The sequence below is a fragment of the Apteryx rowi genome, unplaced genomic scaffold, assembly GCF_003343035.1.
Source record: "Apteryx rowi isolate R43461 unplaced genomic scaffold, aptRow1 scaffold_172, whole genome shotgun sequence".
In the NCBI taxonomy this organism is placed as follows: domain Eukaryota; kingdom Metazoa; phylum Chordata; class Aves; order Apterygiformes; family Apterygidae; genus Apteryx; species Apteryx rowi.
Genome location: NW_020447997.1, coordinates 1,535,909 through 1,553,815, shown reverse-complemented (window position 1 = coordinate 1,553,815; position 17,907 = coordinate 1,535,909). Strand labels below are relative to the sequence as shown.

At 38.7% G+C, this 17,907-nt stretch overlaps 1 protein-coding gene across 1 annotated transcript in view; it reads left to right on the top strand.

Annotated features, from left to right (window-relative positions):
- The window catches only part of ALDH1A2 (aldehyde dehydrogenase 1 family member A2), a 58,547-nt gene extending 41,200 nt beyond the window's left edge, over window positions 1-17,347 (top strand). The window contains exons 8-13 of the mRNA XM_026060906.1: window positions 5,423-5,525; window positions 8,407-8,591; window positions 9,363-9,527; window positions 9,965-10,122; window positions 10,965-11,039; window positions 15,307-17,347. Of these exons, the coding sequence (XP_025916691.1) occupies window positions 5,423-5,525; window positions 8,407-8,591; window positions 9,363-9,527; window positions 9,965-10,122; window positions 10,965-11,039; window positions 15,307-15,379 (759 nt within the window). The 3' untranslated portion in view covers window positions 15,380-17,347. The remainder of the gene's footprint in view (window positions 1-5,422; window positions 5,526-8,406; window positions 8,592-9,362; window positions 9,528-9,964; window positions 10,123-10,964; window positions 11,040-15,306) is intronic.
- Window positions 17,348-17,907: the final 560 nt, after the last annotated feature.

Genomic DNA, 17,907 nt, shown 5'->3' with positions numbered 1-17,907 from the left:
GAGAAAAACAGCAAGTAGAAACTGCTTTACTCTTCCTATGCCTTTATTTCCACCCAAGACTGTGCTCTCAGTGGCACAACTGCTCTGAGCTGTCTGGCTGTGCATGTATATATGTGCTCCACTTGAACTGAAATGGGGTACCCATAAGTTACAGGTGCACATGGAATAGTTGGGTACACTCTGTTTTGGGCTTCAAATTAGAGATGATGATAGAGAGCAACAAGCTGTGCATTTAAAAATATGTGCATTTAAAACACTGTCTGGATTAAAAATTACTTTTGCTTATTGCAAAAGTTTAATGAGTTCTAGTAACTTCTGTTCAAAAACAAATGTGTTACCTCCAAATCAGTGTGGCTTACAACTCTCTCCAGTTGTTAAATGTTCTCAAGATGAGAATCATAGATAGCACACAAAACATTTGAAGCACTGGCCAACAAGAAATGTATCCTAAGTGGCTGATTTCCATTTTGTTCAAACTAAGACTCATTAAAAGCCAGACAGATTAAAGATAGGATTCAGGTCTATGTTCATGCAGTTCTGTATAGTAACCCAAATAAATATTCAATAAATTGTTTTGGATGCCTGTGTAAACAAAAGGTCTATAAACAACTTCAATAAAACCCAGCAAAGCAGCCTGCATTTTGCTTGGCAGAATGTTTTCTTTATGCACTTAGATTAACAAACCATGATCTCATCATTAGTCAACAAGATACTAGAGAGACCATCAAAGCAAACTACAGGAGCGTCAAGATTGATTCATGCCAAACAAATGTTTGTAGCTAACAGCTGTATTACCACTGATTCTAATTTACTCAGCAGGATTCTCCTTTCATTTCCGAAATGTCACAAGGCATGATGTAGACAGCATGTCTACCTACTGCACAAGTAATGAGTTGTGTCAGCTCTCTTGGATCATGCAATCTTGGGCTGATTTTGGACATCCTGAAGAATTACATACTGGCATTTTCACTTTTAACAACAATCCTAAAGGTGATCTCTTCTGCTTTAAGTCTGATAGCTAACCATGCTACAGAAATGCTCTATTCCAAATAGGGAGGATTTAGGGAGGCTACATTATTGTTCATTCTTGCTTCTGTTGAACCTTTTTGATCATGTCTTAGACAATTTGTGCTTCTGAATGAAAAGTCATTCTTTTCCTTTTCCTTCATGGTGTTTTTGGTAGAATTTAGGGAGCTGTCCTTGGACAACTGTTTTTTCTTCTTTGCCAACAAAAGCTCCATGTCAAAGTGATTCCTGAAACTAAAACAAAGGGGGTGGTGTATCAGCCTGTCAGAGCTAACAAGAGTTTAGCCATGAACTTCCATGGTGCCAGGATTTTACCCAGCATACAGATAAGCCATTTATAGCTAAGGATTCTTGCCAGTCATTTCTGTTTGGGATTTCCATTTTATTTATGCACCACTATTCACAGTGCTCTTCTCAGGGCTTCTCCTCACTTAAGGCACTGCACAGCCAAAGCAAGCTGGATCATGCAATGCTTTTCTTTATGACAATATTTCAATATTCATTAATCTTTGCTGGAGCCAGGGACACACCCTGAACATGCCACGTGGTCCTGAAATGCTCCTCAGAAAGATTCTGCCTATAATCTGGAGTTTAAAAAAAAAAAATCACATGGACTAAGCAGCAGCATGGGTTTGAAGGTTTTGCCAAAACACTGACATTTTGTACCTCAAGAGCTAGAGAGATAAAATTGTGTAATTCCAGGAATCATTGAATTTTGTATCTGATCATACCATCTGCCCAAAACTTAATCCATCTCTTGTAACTTAATACACTTACTGTTCTTCAGATACTCTCCTAATATCCCAAGCAAGGTGTAATAGCGAAGATGGGCAGTCCAGTTACTCAGAACACCTAAATAACCAAAGATGAATCTCTCCTCTGTCAGTTTTTGCCCTGTTCATGGAAGCTTTTAATCTACATAGCTTTCCTGCGCACTCAAGCTTATCTCTGCAGTCTTGTCTATGGCAGTGTGCAAGGAAATCATCTGCTGTCCAGCTAGACTGCCATTCCCCTTGATTCTGGTGTTCCCTAGTGGCTTACTGCATATCTGTGATCAAAGGAGGCTCAGGGCAGAGAAGAACCTGGACACTCTGATGGAGCTAAAGTGGAATTATCACAAACTTTGAAGGTTTGCTTCTGACTTCTGAGATTTCCAGTGCTTTAACAATGACAGACAAAAATCACTTGTACCTTTTTGAAACACACATTTCCATCTGATATCAGGAACTGAAGAGAATATGAAAGGCAATAGACTTCCTTGAATTTCTGCACAGATGACATATTTAAAAAAAACGACTGCATGAACCTCCTCTTGAGAGAGACATTGAACTTTCAAACACAGAAGGCACAAACAAATAACAATCAAATGTTGTATATCATGATACGCTCTCAATTCCTAATATCATACAGCTCACAGTCCAGAAACAGACCCTTCCAGGACTATCCTTCAAGTAGCTTTTTTTGCACATGGATGCCGCAGAATGCTTCTTTAATCATCTTTGTTGTTGTTGTTCTGAATAACAAATTGTTTTCTTTGAGATGGGCCAAATTACATCTGCCTCACTCTCCATGCAGCTTAAAAGGTTATAGTACTTCACAAGTTATCCAGGGATACTCCTGATATCAATCTTGAAGCCTATTCAAAACAAGGATGGGGAGTCAGGGTTTTCTGTGCCAACATTCCTGCTGAATAATCAGCCCAGCTCCATTATCTGTGGGGGAGTCCTCTCTTCCAGCGTTCCCTTGCAAGGCTGCACTGCCTGTTGGGAGCTCACAGATATAGAGCTGAGAGACGCCACAGGAAGCATGTACTAAAAGACCATACAGATTGGAATACTATCACTTATCCCTTTCATGCTGTCGTTCTCCATAAAGAGAGAGAGAGAGTCAGTTACAAAAGGCTGCTTTTGTCGCTAAATAATCACAGCTCTGGTGCCCTCCCCAAGACTTTCCTGAACCTGTAAGTGCACAGGGCACAATAGGAGCACAGTGAACAATAATGCCGAGCAGCAGGCGCCCTACCAACCTCATGTCTGCACTGATTTTGGATGGAAAAGACACAGTGAAGCTGTCTGTTAAGTTTATACTTGGAAACTTGACAACAACCTCCATTTACTAACAGCACTCTGGACAACACTTTTCCTAACTAAGGCCATTTTCTCCAAGCCTTTTGGATTTCAATATTTGCCACACACATAATATTTGGACTTGCATATTCCCAATCGCTTGTTTGTACAGAATTCTTTACAAACCTTTATTTACATGGACAAAACAACTTTGACATTAAAGTGATGGAATGGAAGAGAGGAGATGGTGGGCTGGACACATTGCTCTGGCTTCCTTGGTATACCCTGCTCTTTGGGGATTTTTGAGAGGAAATAAATAGAGGATTGTTGCTCTTTGAAAGAGGGAAGCTCAAGGCAGTGAGGGTGTGAATGGCATTGGCTGGCGCTGGCACTGGCTGTAAACACAGCACTCTCACCAGTTTTCACTGTAAATTTTCAGGATGGTTTGAGAGGTTGGAATTTCCAAATGACATGTTCAATGTATGTGGTGGGGGTGGAGGGCAGAAAGGGTTCTTCTTTTTCATGTTCACATCTGGCTGTCAGTCAAACATAGCAATAAAATCAGCTCCAATTAAGGGGGATATGCAAGGAATTTCATGATAATGTCAACACTCCATTCCATCAATACAGGGGTAAAGAAAAGAAGCTAATGTTAATTTCTTTTTCTAAAAAAGAAATAACCTCAGTCACACTTGATAGTGGCAACACCAGATAAACAGTTAATCAGAAAGGTACATGAAGTGGTTGACAATTCCTTCATTATCCTGTGAGCTTTTAGCTTTGTTTTTTCTGTGGGGGCCCTGGTTTCTGTTTCATTTGCTTTCTGATTACTCCAGTGCTGAGTTAACTTCCTCCAGCAGACTAACTTCAGTTCTGTAAGAGGTTGAGCTTCTCTTCCATTAACCCTTTACTGCTGGGAATCTCACTCACCTGACGTGAGGAAGAGAAACAGAAAACTGAGAAATCCCAACAGCCAGAGCCCAGAGTACTAGGCAGAGATTGAAGTCTAGTTGTTGACAGAATTTTGAAGACAAAACCCTCATTCCTAGTGAATATAGCATGAGCGTTGGAGTTCTGGTCAGCATCTCACTCATGTGTCACTAGGCATCTAACTTTGTGAGACCTTAAAACATGTTCCATTAAAAAAAAAAAAAAGAATATCCTCAAGCTTCTCAATATTCAAAAGATAATTTTAATCCTGTGCTTTACTGTGTGGGGGCCTAAATCTATCTCTTATTACTTCCTTAGCTACAAAAATGGGCATAATTACACTGCAACAGTACAAAATCTGATCTATTTTGGATTCATTGTTCCAGGGAGGGGAGAATCTCCAGGGAGCACAGCTGCCTCTCCAACTGTCCTGGGTACAGGAAACGTCATATATGTAGCTCTCGAAGTGCTACTCCATTTAATCAATCCTTGTGTTCCTTGGTCAGATTGGCAACTTGAGGCTGCTCTGATTTCCTCTTAGGGCTGCATTCTGCTCCAGCTGACCCCACAATCTACAAAGACATTTTAGAGGCACCTTTGACCTCCTCAACCCATATTAAGATCATCTGTGGTGCAGTTGAGGGTTAGATCCGGGATGGTGCATTTGTAACTTCTTGCTCTTTTTGGTATTCTGCTGTACACTGCTAATCCTGCAGAGAAGGCTGATGATTCTGTCAGAATTTGATATATGCTGGATTATGATTTCACTGCTAAAATTACTTAAATTTTGGGGCACTGAAAACTGAATTTTGAGGCACTCCTACAAACTGGTTTGGCTAGCAGTTTAGAAACTGTAAGTACTAAGAGTGAAATAAATTCTAATGGCAGTGCTCATTTGGGGTAACTAAAACCTGGACTATATAAAAAAGTGTGATTGTAGTTATTACTGATGAATAGTAATAAATACATGCTTAATACATACTCAAATATCAGATCTATTTTCTTCCACATGAAACTGAAAATTGTATAACCAAACCTCTTGATAACAGCATGGAAAACCTCGTGCACATGCCGGTAATTTGGATGGAAGTAATTCTAGTTACACAAATTTCAGATTTTTAACTCAGCCCTCCTATAGCACCCTAAAAGAGAGCGCCAAGCCATTTTAGCATAGCTACCATGGGATGAAAGATACAAACACCTCTCTTTGTGCCAGACTTTGTCCCCGCTACAATTCTAGAAAAAAAACCTGGAAAGCTGTCTACTGTTGATGTGAATCTGTTTGGACTGAAGAACCTGCTGGATTATTTAAAGCACTGTTCCAGTGATGTCCAGCACTGGCTGTTAAAGTGAACTGTATGACTACATTGCCTGTAAAATGCGTCTCCATTTCCTTTCAGGTTGGAAAGCTGATCCAAGAAGCAGCTGGAAGGAGTAATTTGAAGAGAGTTACTCTGGAGCTGGGTGGGAAAAGCCCAAACATTATTTTTGCAGATGCTGATTGTAAGTCAGCACTTCCACATTTTCCTTAAAAACACGTTTTTGTGTTGTCATTTTAGGGCATATCTTTCATTCAAAGTGAAATGGACAAATATAGCTGTATCTTATCACACTTTTGACATTACAGAGACAGCCTGGGGGGTGATTTTTTTTTAAAAAACGACAACACTTGTACCCAGAGATTCACAGTGAACAACAAAACAGAGAAACAGTTATAACCAAGCATATATATCTGGTGTTAGTCAAAATCATGGTCCTATACATTTGTAGTCCTAAACTCTGCAGCAAGGTACTCTAGCGCTTTAGATCTGGAAATTCTGTGATAGCAAATTCGCAGCAATTATAAAAAAGGTGGTCTTAATTTAAATCATTTGAATGGTAATCTAGTTGCTGCATTATTACTTTGTTAAGCTGTTCTGATAGTAGCTACAAATGGATATTATTCCATTTTTAAAATTTTCACAACTGAAGATTTGTGTATTGAAGTATCCTCATTGCCATTGTCAGCAGGGAGCTGAAGATTTTGGCAGCTGGATGATGTGCAGCTGGGATTTTTGGCACCTGGGAAGGTACAGGGCAGCAATTTAGGATAGGATAAAACACGAACTGGAAGTTTCTGCTTAAATGATCAGTAATGAAATAGTTAACAATGTTGATATTTAAATTGTCAGCAGGCGGTTTTGACGTTAACACCTCATTAAGATGATGGGACAGTTCACACCTTGCTTTGAGCTATTGTTTCAGGCTGTGTGCAGGCACACTGTGCTCACTGCATTTTCTGAGAACTTACTTTGTAACCCAAAGGATTAGAAATTTAAGTTTTTTTTTTTTTTAATTTAAAAGAGGAAAGTGAATGGAAGAATGATTCTGAATAGCATAAATTACAAGAGTTGGTTACAATCCTATGTTCATTTAAAAACTTATCAATGACATCTAAAAGACTAGGAGAAAGGTTGAGGACTTTCAGCAACTGAAGGCTTTTCTACATAGGAAAGTTTTACCGTGCTGGGGGTCTAAATTACAGCTGTAGTCATCCCTGTAAGCTAAAAAAGGCTCCTGGTTAGCTGGAGCCAGGTGCAGATGTTACAGCCCTCTACCCCAGTTACTCATCTGCATCTCTCACCAGAAATCACCATGCTCTCAGATGTCCCTAACCTACTAATCATACATACCTGAACATCTTTTGTACAGCAATATGTGCCAGGCCCAGGTCTGCATTATGGTCTTCCACAGCAGAAGGACAAATACTGCTTAGCTGCTGTACGGAACTATAGTTTATCTGTGGCTTGCTGTATCTGCCAAAATAAGGCTGAGGACTTGGGAAGAAGCTGCAGGCAACAGCAGAATAACAGGGCAAGGAGAGGGAGCAAAGCCTTCTCCAGGACTGTTCCACACTGTATCATAGTAACAATCTCTGGCCTGCCTGTAATTACAACCACCAGCACTTGACCTGAGATCCAGACTTCAAAGCTATTATTATTTAAGAACTGCAGACAATTTGCTCACCATTCCAAAGGAGCAGTTTGTTCTGTTTGAGGAACACCATGTGCCAAAAGTTAGCAGAAAGCATGACAAAGCTGTTGAAAGTACAGTGTACCAAAAAAACAGAGAAGAATGGTTAGAGCCCTTCATGGTGCAAAACTGTGTTAAGGAAAGAGGAAGAAACATCAGTTGATCAGTTCTATCCACTGTTGTTTTCAGTCTCTGTGGAGCTGCCTTGGGAAAATTTGAATGTGGTCCAGGGAACACCCTACATGATTTTTTTCAAGATCATGCTGAAGGCAGAATAGGACATTTTTGTTAGATGAAGTTGTCTAGGATGTGCTGAAAGTAAAGCACTGTTGTTTTGTTTATTCCATAAATAATTATATTTAAGCAATGTTCCAAAGCACTGCAGCTGATAACAGAGGTATTGCAGTGCTGCAGGCCATCACTTTATAATGATAAATTCAATATCATACAGCTCAAATTCTTCTCTAGTCAGCTATTATACCCAAGGGGAGAATCTAGCTCTGAATGTCTAAATATGGCTGGATTTTCCTCTCCTGCTTGAGTATTGGATGTGCTGGTTGGACCTCCAGGGAAGCTGGAAAGGAAATCATTTATTGTTTGTTCCATAATTGAACTATATTTTTAAGGCCTCACCTGGCTTTCTGTGAAGGATGTGTTTTGCCATTATCAAAGTTAAATTCTCTCAGGTACTTGGTTGGTTATAATCCTCCTCACAGCAGGATTAAACCAACTGCAAACTTGGGATAAGAGACAAATTTTCCCCTTCCCTACCATCCCCAGTCAGCCAGGCTTCTATAGTGTGGGGCACCATTCACTTCCTAGAGTCCTCTTAGAGTTTAGTTTATAAATTACATGTTGCAGGGACATAAGGCATTGGTGAAATTGTTCTCAAATGGCCTACTCCTATAGAACGCTATAGCTGTGTCTTGACTGCAGACTTAATTTTTGCTATGGGATATTAGGCAGTATTTTGTGGCTTGTGTCATGAGATGGCATGTGGAATGTATTATCTATGGACCCTTCTTTACCTAGACAGTGCCTGAAGTCCCAAGGGGTCCCTTGCAATCTGGTGTTTCTGAAACAGTTGTAATACTTTTAATATCATTCTAGTATAGCTGTGCCCAGGCTAGCATAAATGAGGAAAAATCAACTTTAGACACTAAAAAACTCCATATTTTCACAGGGATTATGACATAAAATGAAATGAATCTTCTTCCTTTATGACCTAACATAATATGTCTTTTTTAACCAAATTCACTACTTCTGCTTTGAAGTTTTGGGACTGTGACACCATGTAATACACACGATGCTGGCGCAACAGCAGATGTGTCTATGATGTCTCACAGCAGCTTGTGCTGTCTTCATTTTGTAGTGGACTATGCTGTGGAACAAGCTCACCAGGGTGTCTTCTTCAATCAAGGTCAATGCTGCACTGCAGGCTCCCGGATTTATGTGGAAGAATCAATCTATGAGGAGTTTGTTAGAAGAAGTGTAGAACGTGCAAAGAGGAGAGTAGTAGGGAGTCCTTTTGACCCAACTACAGAACAAGGTCCACAGGTAAAGAAATAGGGCTTCAGTTCTACAGCCCAGATGGTGCCTGGAAGCATTTAAACTATAGTAGGGCCGAGGTCTTTCAATGTATACTCATTGCAATCTGGAGTAGCTGACGTGACAAACGTCTGAAAGATTAAAATTCTAAAGGAGCTAGCTTATCTGTGCAGCACAGAGGTGTTTCTTGTTTAGTGAAAACTCTCATCTTAAATATTAGAAAGTTTGCCTCACAGCTTTAACAGCGAGATTCTGGCCCTTGGTCCCCAACATGCAGCTACAAACTGTATAGTGCTACCATTCATAGGAGAGAAGTTTGCAAAAGTTTCCTTCTAGGCACTTATTTTCAAGAACCGTCTACAACCATGCTGTGCTTGTAGACCCCTAGAGAGATATGAGTTCTAAGCAAAAGATGGGCAGAATTAGAAATTCATCTTTAGAAAATGTAGTGCCACTGTAATAATCAGCCTGGCTTATAACATTTTTAAGAAGTGAACATGGTTCATCGGGAAAAAAATAACGCCCTTCTTTCTTTGTACTTACAAGCCAGATTCCTTAGCAAGGATGCAGGTCTAGCCACATCCATAAGGGGACACATTCTGAAGAAGACGGAGTCCTAGATTACAGTCAGCAGCCATTTGTAGATCTTTGGCGTCTCCAGCTCAAGCAGTAGTGAATATAAGCATGAGTCTACTCACTGGGAGATGACTTGCCTAAAAACTTATTCTGTTTTGATAGTCAAGTGCATGATCTGCAAGTAAAACTGCTTCTCTCTTTCAGATTGATAAAAAGCAATACAACAAAATCTTGGAACTGATTCAAAGTGGCATTACTGAAGGAGCAAAACTCGAATGTGGGGGTAAAGGACTAGGAAGAAAAGGTTTCTTTATTGAACCTACGGTATTTTCCAACGTAACAGATGACATGCGGATTGCGAAGGAGGAGGTATTCACACACATGGGCAAGATCATTTTAGAATGTCCTAAGCACAATTCTGTTTCTTTTCTTTATTTTCTGAGACAAAAGCTTTCAAGTGAAAATTACCACTATAAAAAAAGAGATTAGAATCTCTTCAGAACTCCTTCTGCATAAAGCAACTTATAGCATTGGTTTGGGTAAAGAAGCTCAATTTTTGTCATTGGCTATAAAGCCTCAGACCTCAAAGAAGAGATAAGGGAGGAAATGTATGAGTTCCACTGGGACAACTGCTTTGGGAAATTCATACAGTTTTAGAGAGAGCTATTACCACTAATAAATGTTGCTGTGGGAATTTCTGAAGAGTAAAACAGGAGAAGGGAGACAGCTAAAAAGCAGTATAAATTAGGAATAAAATGTCTCTTGAGTGGTCTGTTTTATAAATTAATGATTAATCTTTCTTGCAGATTTTTGGGCCTGTTCAAGAAATACTGAGATTTAAAACCATGGATGAAGTTATAGAGAGAGCCAACAATTCTGATTTTGGGCTGGTAGCTGCTGTCTTTACAAATGACATAAACAAGGCCCTGACAGTCTCTTCAGCAATGCAGGCTGGGACAGTCTGGTAAGGCCGAAGTTATCACACTCCTGCTCTTGGAGATAAAGAGTTTGACTCACAATCATTATGTCACCTCAGTTTTGCACGTTTGTCTCAAAAGTGTTTATCTAGACCATCCTGAAGGTGAATCACTGAGATATGAAGCAGCTGTAAGGGGGGGGGGGGTGTTGTCACTCTGCTCACTTTGGGTGAATGCTGCTGTCTGCAGACTTGTTGAAAAGTGGAAAGTGCCTTTCTTTCTGTTAGCAGGGCAGTCACACTGCTGAAGGGCACCGCTGAAAACAAACAATCCAGAGTATAAACGACCCTTTCTGTGGAGCAGAGGAATCCTGTAAGGTTTCTGCTCATGGCACAAAGAAGCGTGCACTTTCTATAAGGCCAACATCATGGAACCAAGGGGAGACCTGTTCTCTCTAGCCCCTGGGAGTAGGCAATGCCACTTCTAAAGTTTGATAGCTTACAATTTGATATGTCAAGCCTGGATAAACTAAAAATCCAAGAGAAATCAGGTGGAAAAGGGACAAATTCAAATGTAATAGCTCTGTGTTACAACCTGGCATTGAGGTTTGTCAGCAAATTAACAGTTCATTTACTGAAGCTGCATCCAAGTGTTCGGTGTGCTCCTCCAAGTCTTCACAGGCCAGATCCTGTTCTCTTTTTGAATGAGGAGTAGAATGTTGCTATTGCAATGTAAATCCCTCTTTTTTTTTTTTTTTTTAACCAATGACAAGTTTGTTATTACAAAGAGCATTACAGTATCCTTAGCTCCACAAGTTTCAGTCTCTCCCTGAGTCTTCCAAATGCCTTTCTGACAGTACAATCAGACTTGCTGCCTTTTCCTTTTACAGGATAAATTGCTACAATGCCTTAAATGCCCAAAGTCCTTTTGGAGGATTCAAAATGTCTGGCAATGGGAGAGAGATGTAAGTATTATATTGTTATCTTCTAAACTGTTTTCAGCTCTACAACTCAATAAACATTAGTGAATCTTTCCACACAAATTCCATCTAGAAATACTCCCATCTGACGATTAGGGCACAGTATAAGATGACTGATAGTTATTGCCAGTTGTATATGGCAAGATGGCAAGATCATTTTTCTTCTTCCTTTTTTTTTTTTGACACAGCAAAATAAGTTCTTGGCTATATCTTCATATTCTGAAAAAAACTGAAAATTTCTGAGTATTTTGCCACACTGTACCCTGTGTTCCAAGAGAGTTTTCCTTAGCTGTATTAACCAGTGCTTTTCCAGAAAGATTCACTTTTTGTTATTTGTTGCTGTTTGCTTTGGACTAGTTTGGTGTACTTGTTTTAGAGTTGTTTTGCCATATATTTTGCCTCTCTCTCTGAAACTTTGTATTTTTTCCTTTCTTTACTTTTTGCTACATTTATTAGTATAGGTCCATCTGAATTTAATTAAAATGTTATCTTTCTCTTCCAGATTTAAAAACAATGTTAAATGAAATCAGGCCTAGACAAGAATAGACAACTGTTTACACCCCTTTAAAAAATCACCTTCCATTACAAAGCCTTCTGTCTTTTCTTATTCCATTTAGAAGTAAGTGCCAAATATTTTGAAATGGAGCTCCACCCTCAAATGCTTTCCATGTACCTAGCTTAAAGTCTTAGTAGTTTTTAATTCTCATTACAATCACAAGGAAGTTTAGCAATCCATCAGCCCCAGATTGGTTATGCATTTCTTTATATATATATATATATATATATATAAAGGATTCAATTAATTTCTGTGCAGGAGGCATATGTAGCAGTTTTGTCCCACCTAAACCTTCAAAATAGCTTATGGCTAATAGCAAACTCAGCAGTAAACTAAAATAAGGTCAAACTCTTTAAAACTTTAAATATATTGAATTATACAACTTGATCTATAAAATGAGCTCTGTGTAGTCTGAAATATTTTCCCTCATTAGGGAGTACTTTGAATAACACATTCATACTATTCTTCACATTCATGAGTTATGAGGTGATCTCACACTGGCATAAATATGTCAGCTCATCTAACTCTTATCATTGTGAAAATATTCTAGAACTACTAAGCTCAATAGAGCACATGAGTAACCTGACACCCAAGGGTGACCCTATTGACTTCAGGGAGGTTAACTGTGCAGGCAAAATATTCACATATTGATATCGTAGAGTTTTCTAAAGGGGGGAAAACAGGCAGCCCCCCAGCTCTCATGGAAAAATCTATGGGAGTTGTATACTCGATTCCCATCTACAGCTTTGAAAATCTTTACCGTAAACAATAAATGATGTGAATAAAAATAATATTCCTCACACAAAGATGCCTGAAAACCTGCTCCTGAGTAATTATTCTATTCATTTAAGAACTTCTTGATCAGATAACCTATCAAGGCTTCTAATTCTTCCTCCCCCTGCCCCACTTATTATTTGCACACTGTTTATTAAAATGTCAAGGTTTCTTAGTAGATCCCTATTTTTCAAGGATACATTTTACAGCATGAATCATGTTGATGCAGAATTAAAAAACAAAAAATAAGAACAGAACATGGCCATATATATGTGTGCATCTTTGCTAAGCTAACACTATGTTACAGACAGATCATAATTGTACCACTGTGATATTTGTGCTAGCACTGTATCTAGCTGGGATTTGATTTGTTCCTGCATTTAAATTCCCAGATTTTTAAAATACATAGGGAAAAAAATGAACATAGACAGTTGAGATCTGCCACAGTTATTTTACACTGCCACAAAACTTCTGTACACAATGCAAGATTCTTGTTTACCTTAAGGCTATTTAAAACATTCTTGTATTCCTAAAGGCGTATTAAAAGGAGGGATTTCTTTACATTTTTTTTTAAAGCTCCTTATATGACTTGAGTGGTGTAAAACTGAACTCCTGTAACTAGAAATCGGGTGACTCATCCTATATGGCCACATATAACCTTTTATATTAGGTATAGTCTCTCAAAATTCTGGTCTCAGTCCAAATGTCTTCAAGGGAAGGAGGTTCCATTCTACTTTACCACTATCCTTTACTGTCGTGGGAATCATTATTGTCTGGATAGCTCTGAGCTCAGCAGTGCATAGCTGCATTCCCAAAAGAAGTGAAAACAGGAGAAAGGCTTGGAGCTATAATTCTTTCTCTTATCTTCTTTTCTCTTGGCCTGAGAGGGAGGAGAGTCATCATTTCTTTTTGGAGAGCAATTTATTCCCTTTCCCTCACACCTACACAAGCCAGGGATAGCGTCAGGCAAACTTGACCCATGGGTTCCTCCGTCTCATGGATGCAACCCTTGTTCTCACCCTGTTACTGAACTGCAATCCAAGAAGACCCAAAGTGGCCACGAAACAGGATGTTATTGCTCCCTACTTCCCTGTATTAGGCTGTGGGGACAACCTAGCCCTTTGAACATGCACTGACTCATCTGCTCTGAATGCCTGGAATAACCCATCTTCCTATTCAGCAAGAGCAACTGTTTAACTTTTGAAAAATACTTTCTTTAAAATTTCTCACAGTTGTCTACTTCCAAAGTTTCAGCCAGAAAACCAATCCATAAGGCCCTGAAGCCTTGAGTTGAAGAAACAGAGAATAAATTTGTCTAGTTTTGTTTGCCAGACCAAGACACGACACAAACTGGCAGCTGGAACATACATAAAGGCACTGGATTCTCTGTTGGCTAGGTTATCTATTGATTCACAAAAATATGTCCAACTGGTGTCTGGAGCCAAGTTGCAGCACTACTGAATCAAGCAGAAACTTTCATGCAGAGAGACTTATTAGTGTTCATTCTTGGGCTCCATGCAGCTCCTGATGGCAGCTGAGCCATAGGGGATGGTTCTGTGGCTTCAGCTGAGTCTGACAAATAGCTAAATATTTTGGTCATTCTGTTGGAGACAAAACTAGGACTTTCCACTGAAAGTTGGAGCTGTGGTGGTCCAAATCATTGGGCACCCTTCACATGCTGAAAAATCTTTACCAGTATATTTTCTTCCATGTATTTAGGCTTTGGTAAATCATAAAATTCCTACTGAAACATCAGTCTGGGTGAGTTAAGTATCAACCTGTATATCAAGTGTCAGGCTTGCCAAGCCAACAGGCATGTCAGAAAGTTTTCAAAACTGCAGGTGGTGTGAAATGGGAATTGTGTGTGTTTTAGGGGTGGGGATAACATTTTAACTAAGAATGCTTAAGCATCCTTTTATGAGTTCAGGTAGAAGAGACCCTCCACTTACAGGCTTGGATTGTACATGTTTTGAGGTGGGGATATTTTTTGCTTTATGCACACAGCAGACAGCTTAGAACTCAACAACTTGACTAGAACACACTTATCCCTCACTCAAAACATACATAGGGAAATGCAAATACCTACACTTTAGGGAAGAAAGGTGTGCTCCCAAGGAACCAAGTCCACTCTGAACCTCAGCAGAGTTGCCTAAGAGATGAGCCAGACCAGAGATGACTGCAATAAAATCTACGCAGCATTCACAAACACCCATTCCTTAAGCATCATCTATCCCAAGCAGAACATGTATCCCACAGCGTTAGGTGTCAGATGACAGGGACCTAGTAAGTGGCTAGATAGTTTACAGGATCTGGTGTAAGATGCTGTGCCAGGACAAAAAGAGGTTTTCTAGTTAACTAGTGGAAATCTGAGCAGGTTGAACTCTCTTTCATAGTAAGTGCAAATGCTGATTCCTGCTGCTGGATATTTTGATAGGGTAAAAAGAGCAATGGGTTAAGAATCATGTTCAACTTTATCCAGGGTTGTGAGTAGTTCACTTACCACAGTATTCAGTTTGGAGCTTCTCTCTCCTGAGTGCAAATATAAGTAGTAATTTTATTGAGCAGTAGTGTAGGTCTTGTCATTTGGACATCTGCAGGATCTGGAAAGGACAGAGGACATCAGTTCACTTGGAACAGTTCTGCTGAGGGACAGTGAGTACTACTGGGTTTAATGTGGTTCTGTATCTCCTTATCAAATGCTAGAGCCATCTGTTGTTCTTCTGACCTCCACTGAAACTTCATATTCAGGTTTTTTGAAAGATGGCATGAATGGAAATCTTATATAAAGTAACAGTACAACAGGAAACCCATGACTAGAAATTTAGGCTATATCTTAACTTTTTCAAGGAATCACTTCATGGATTTTGCTCAGTAAGGAATTAATGACTGCTGTAAGTTGACAGTTGCAATTTGTCTTTTTAGGGGTGAATGTGGATTGAGAGAATATTCTGAAGTTAAAACTGTGACAATAAAGATCCCTCAGAAGAATTCGTAAAATGATGAAAGACAAGGTTGTGCGGAAGAGCACATGATGCCACCCTCTCTATTCCTTAACGGGACCAGCACTCAGGAATAAAAAGTGTTACACAATATATATTTAAGAAATTAAGTTGCAGCATATATACCAGGCACATAATCGCATAAGTAATGCAAACCAATTCTGCATGTTTTCATAAAACTCTTCTTTACATCTTTATTAAACAAACCATACAAACCATACCAACAAGAGATAAAGTTGCTATTGGGCATCATTTAATAACGGTTCTACCTATAAAACTGTTAAATGCAAATGCATGCACATACACATTTATCTCTTCATTAAATAAACAGAATAAGTCTGCTTTCAAGTTGCCTTTTCAAGGCCTGCCTTGTGCTGACATTCTTGTTTCATACAGGGCTTTACAAGCCGAATTTTACCCCAAATGCTAGCAGTGAGCAACATAACCAAGTACCATTGTTATTCTTAAAATCAAAAAAAGAAAAAAAAAAAAAAGATTGTGAACTGTAACCAGCCAGAAATTGGTATACTGGCAACTTTTCAATTAGCACACTCACATAAAAAGGTCAAACTGGGGAGAGAACTAAATCATTGTATGCATAATGAAATCCAAATATTCATCAGTGAGATTTGTCTTTCAGACTCACAGCTTTTTGGTTTTTGAAACTTATTTTAATAATTATTTTATGCCTTGCTTATTATAAGCAAAAATCCTCCCTTAAAGGACTTAAAGGGACTTAAAAAGTTTTACCTGCCTGCAGAAAGAGCATGGCCAGGCAGGGTGGAAGGGTGCTAAGGAGAACAGGAACAGATCTAAAGGCTTCACAGAGTATTTCAGCTTTCACTGCTCACCTAGTTTTGTTGTTATTACTGTTGTTGTTTTCACCTTTTTTTTCTTTTTTTTAAGAAGCATATGCACACATAGACTCTGTAACCTTGTCTGCCAGTAAACTGTCCATGATTACAGCAGATGTTTCTACTTTTACCAGTGGGAAATTGTTACGTATTCATTACACAAGGAAGTATCCAGCAAAAACTCACCTGACAAGCAAGTTAGCTTGACTTTATTTTCTTATCGAATGATGGCTTGCCATCCTCACCATGCTTGTGAGCCTGAGGTGAGTTTACTTGCTGGTACTACAACTTCTCAATGATGTCTGCTCTTTTATTGACCCAGCACAAAAATATGAGCGAGCTCTTTTAAGTCTGATGTTTAAAACCACTGTCCCACCATTCCCTGCTGCCCACAGAAGCTCTTCCAACTTGCAACTAAACATCATCTTCTCTTTCTTCTTTCCAGCTGCAGAATTCATCGAATCCTCAGACTTTTTTAAAAAAGGTTTTGCTTTATGTTTTAACTTAGAATTAAGAAAATTTATTTTAAAAGTATAGTAGATCAGGTGATTTACTGTAGCTACATTATATACGTGGAGTGCAAGGACAAAATTATAGACTCATTGTAACAGTTCTCCTAGCTGCAGACTCTATACTACAAACCATTGAAAACTCCAGACCTGATTCAGCAAATGATTTCTGCACGTTCTTAACTTTCTTTACCCTCTAAGGAATTCCTCTTAGACCTTAAGTTAAGTGTGTCCTTAAATATATCGCTGAATCAGAGCAAGATTATGCAGCACTTCGCAGTGTTGTGGCCCTCAAATCAACATTTTGTATTTATAACTCATGTCAATCTGTGTGTGTGTTTTTAAAGCAATATGTATACATGATGTTATTCAGAAATGATAGTACATTCACAGACATGGAGATGAATCAAAATATTCCTGAGTTGTTAAATGCGAATGCCATATACTCCTACTGTAGTGTATGTTGGAGTTAAAGAAAAACAAAAAATACAGCAAATAAATAAGAAATTAGTTATCTTTTTAACTGCAATATAATATGTGAAAAAGGAGATTTTATTTCTTTCCTCCTATTTACCTAAAAACAAAACTTTCTGTGCTAGCATCATTTACACTGTGTACTCTTTTGTATTCTTTTTGTGTGTTTTGTATGTCTGTGTGTTATTCCCAGTACTTTCAGGTAAATAATATAGAGTTGCCTTTTTTTTTTTCAATCTTTTCACTGCAGCTCCATTTGATGTACATGGACTTGTGAAATCCTTTTTTAATGTACCATCTGCATGGATCCAACAAAACATTTTTCCAGTCCCTGCAGCTTTTTGTTACAGTTTTTAATCATGTATATAGTTATATGTTATTAAAAAAGTAAAAGGATATTTTCTATGAAGTTTTTTCCATTAAAAAGGTTTAGAGAAAGACTTTACAGACTGTGAGACTCCTTTGTTGTTGACAGAGCTATAAAAATATTAAAAAAAATATTTTCTTTGCAAAAAATCTGTTCTCACAGTAGCTTTATTTTCATTTGCAAAAGTGAATGAAGTAAAAGGCCAATTACATTTTCTGGAATATTATTGCAGCTGTATGAAAAACACTTGCGAATTGCAGATCTAGGTCATAGCCAAAGTTCATCCTCACCCTCGTGGTCATAAAGTTTAGCTATTGGGG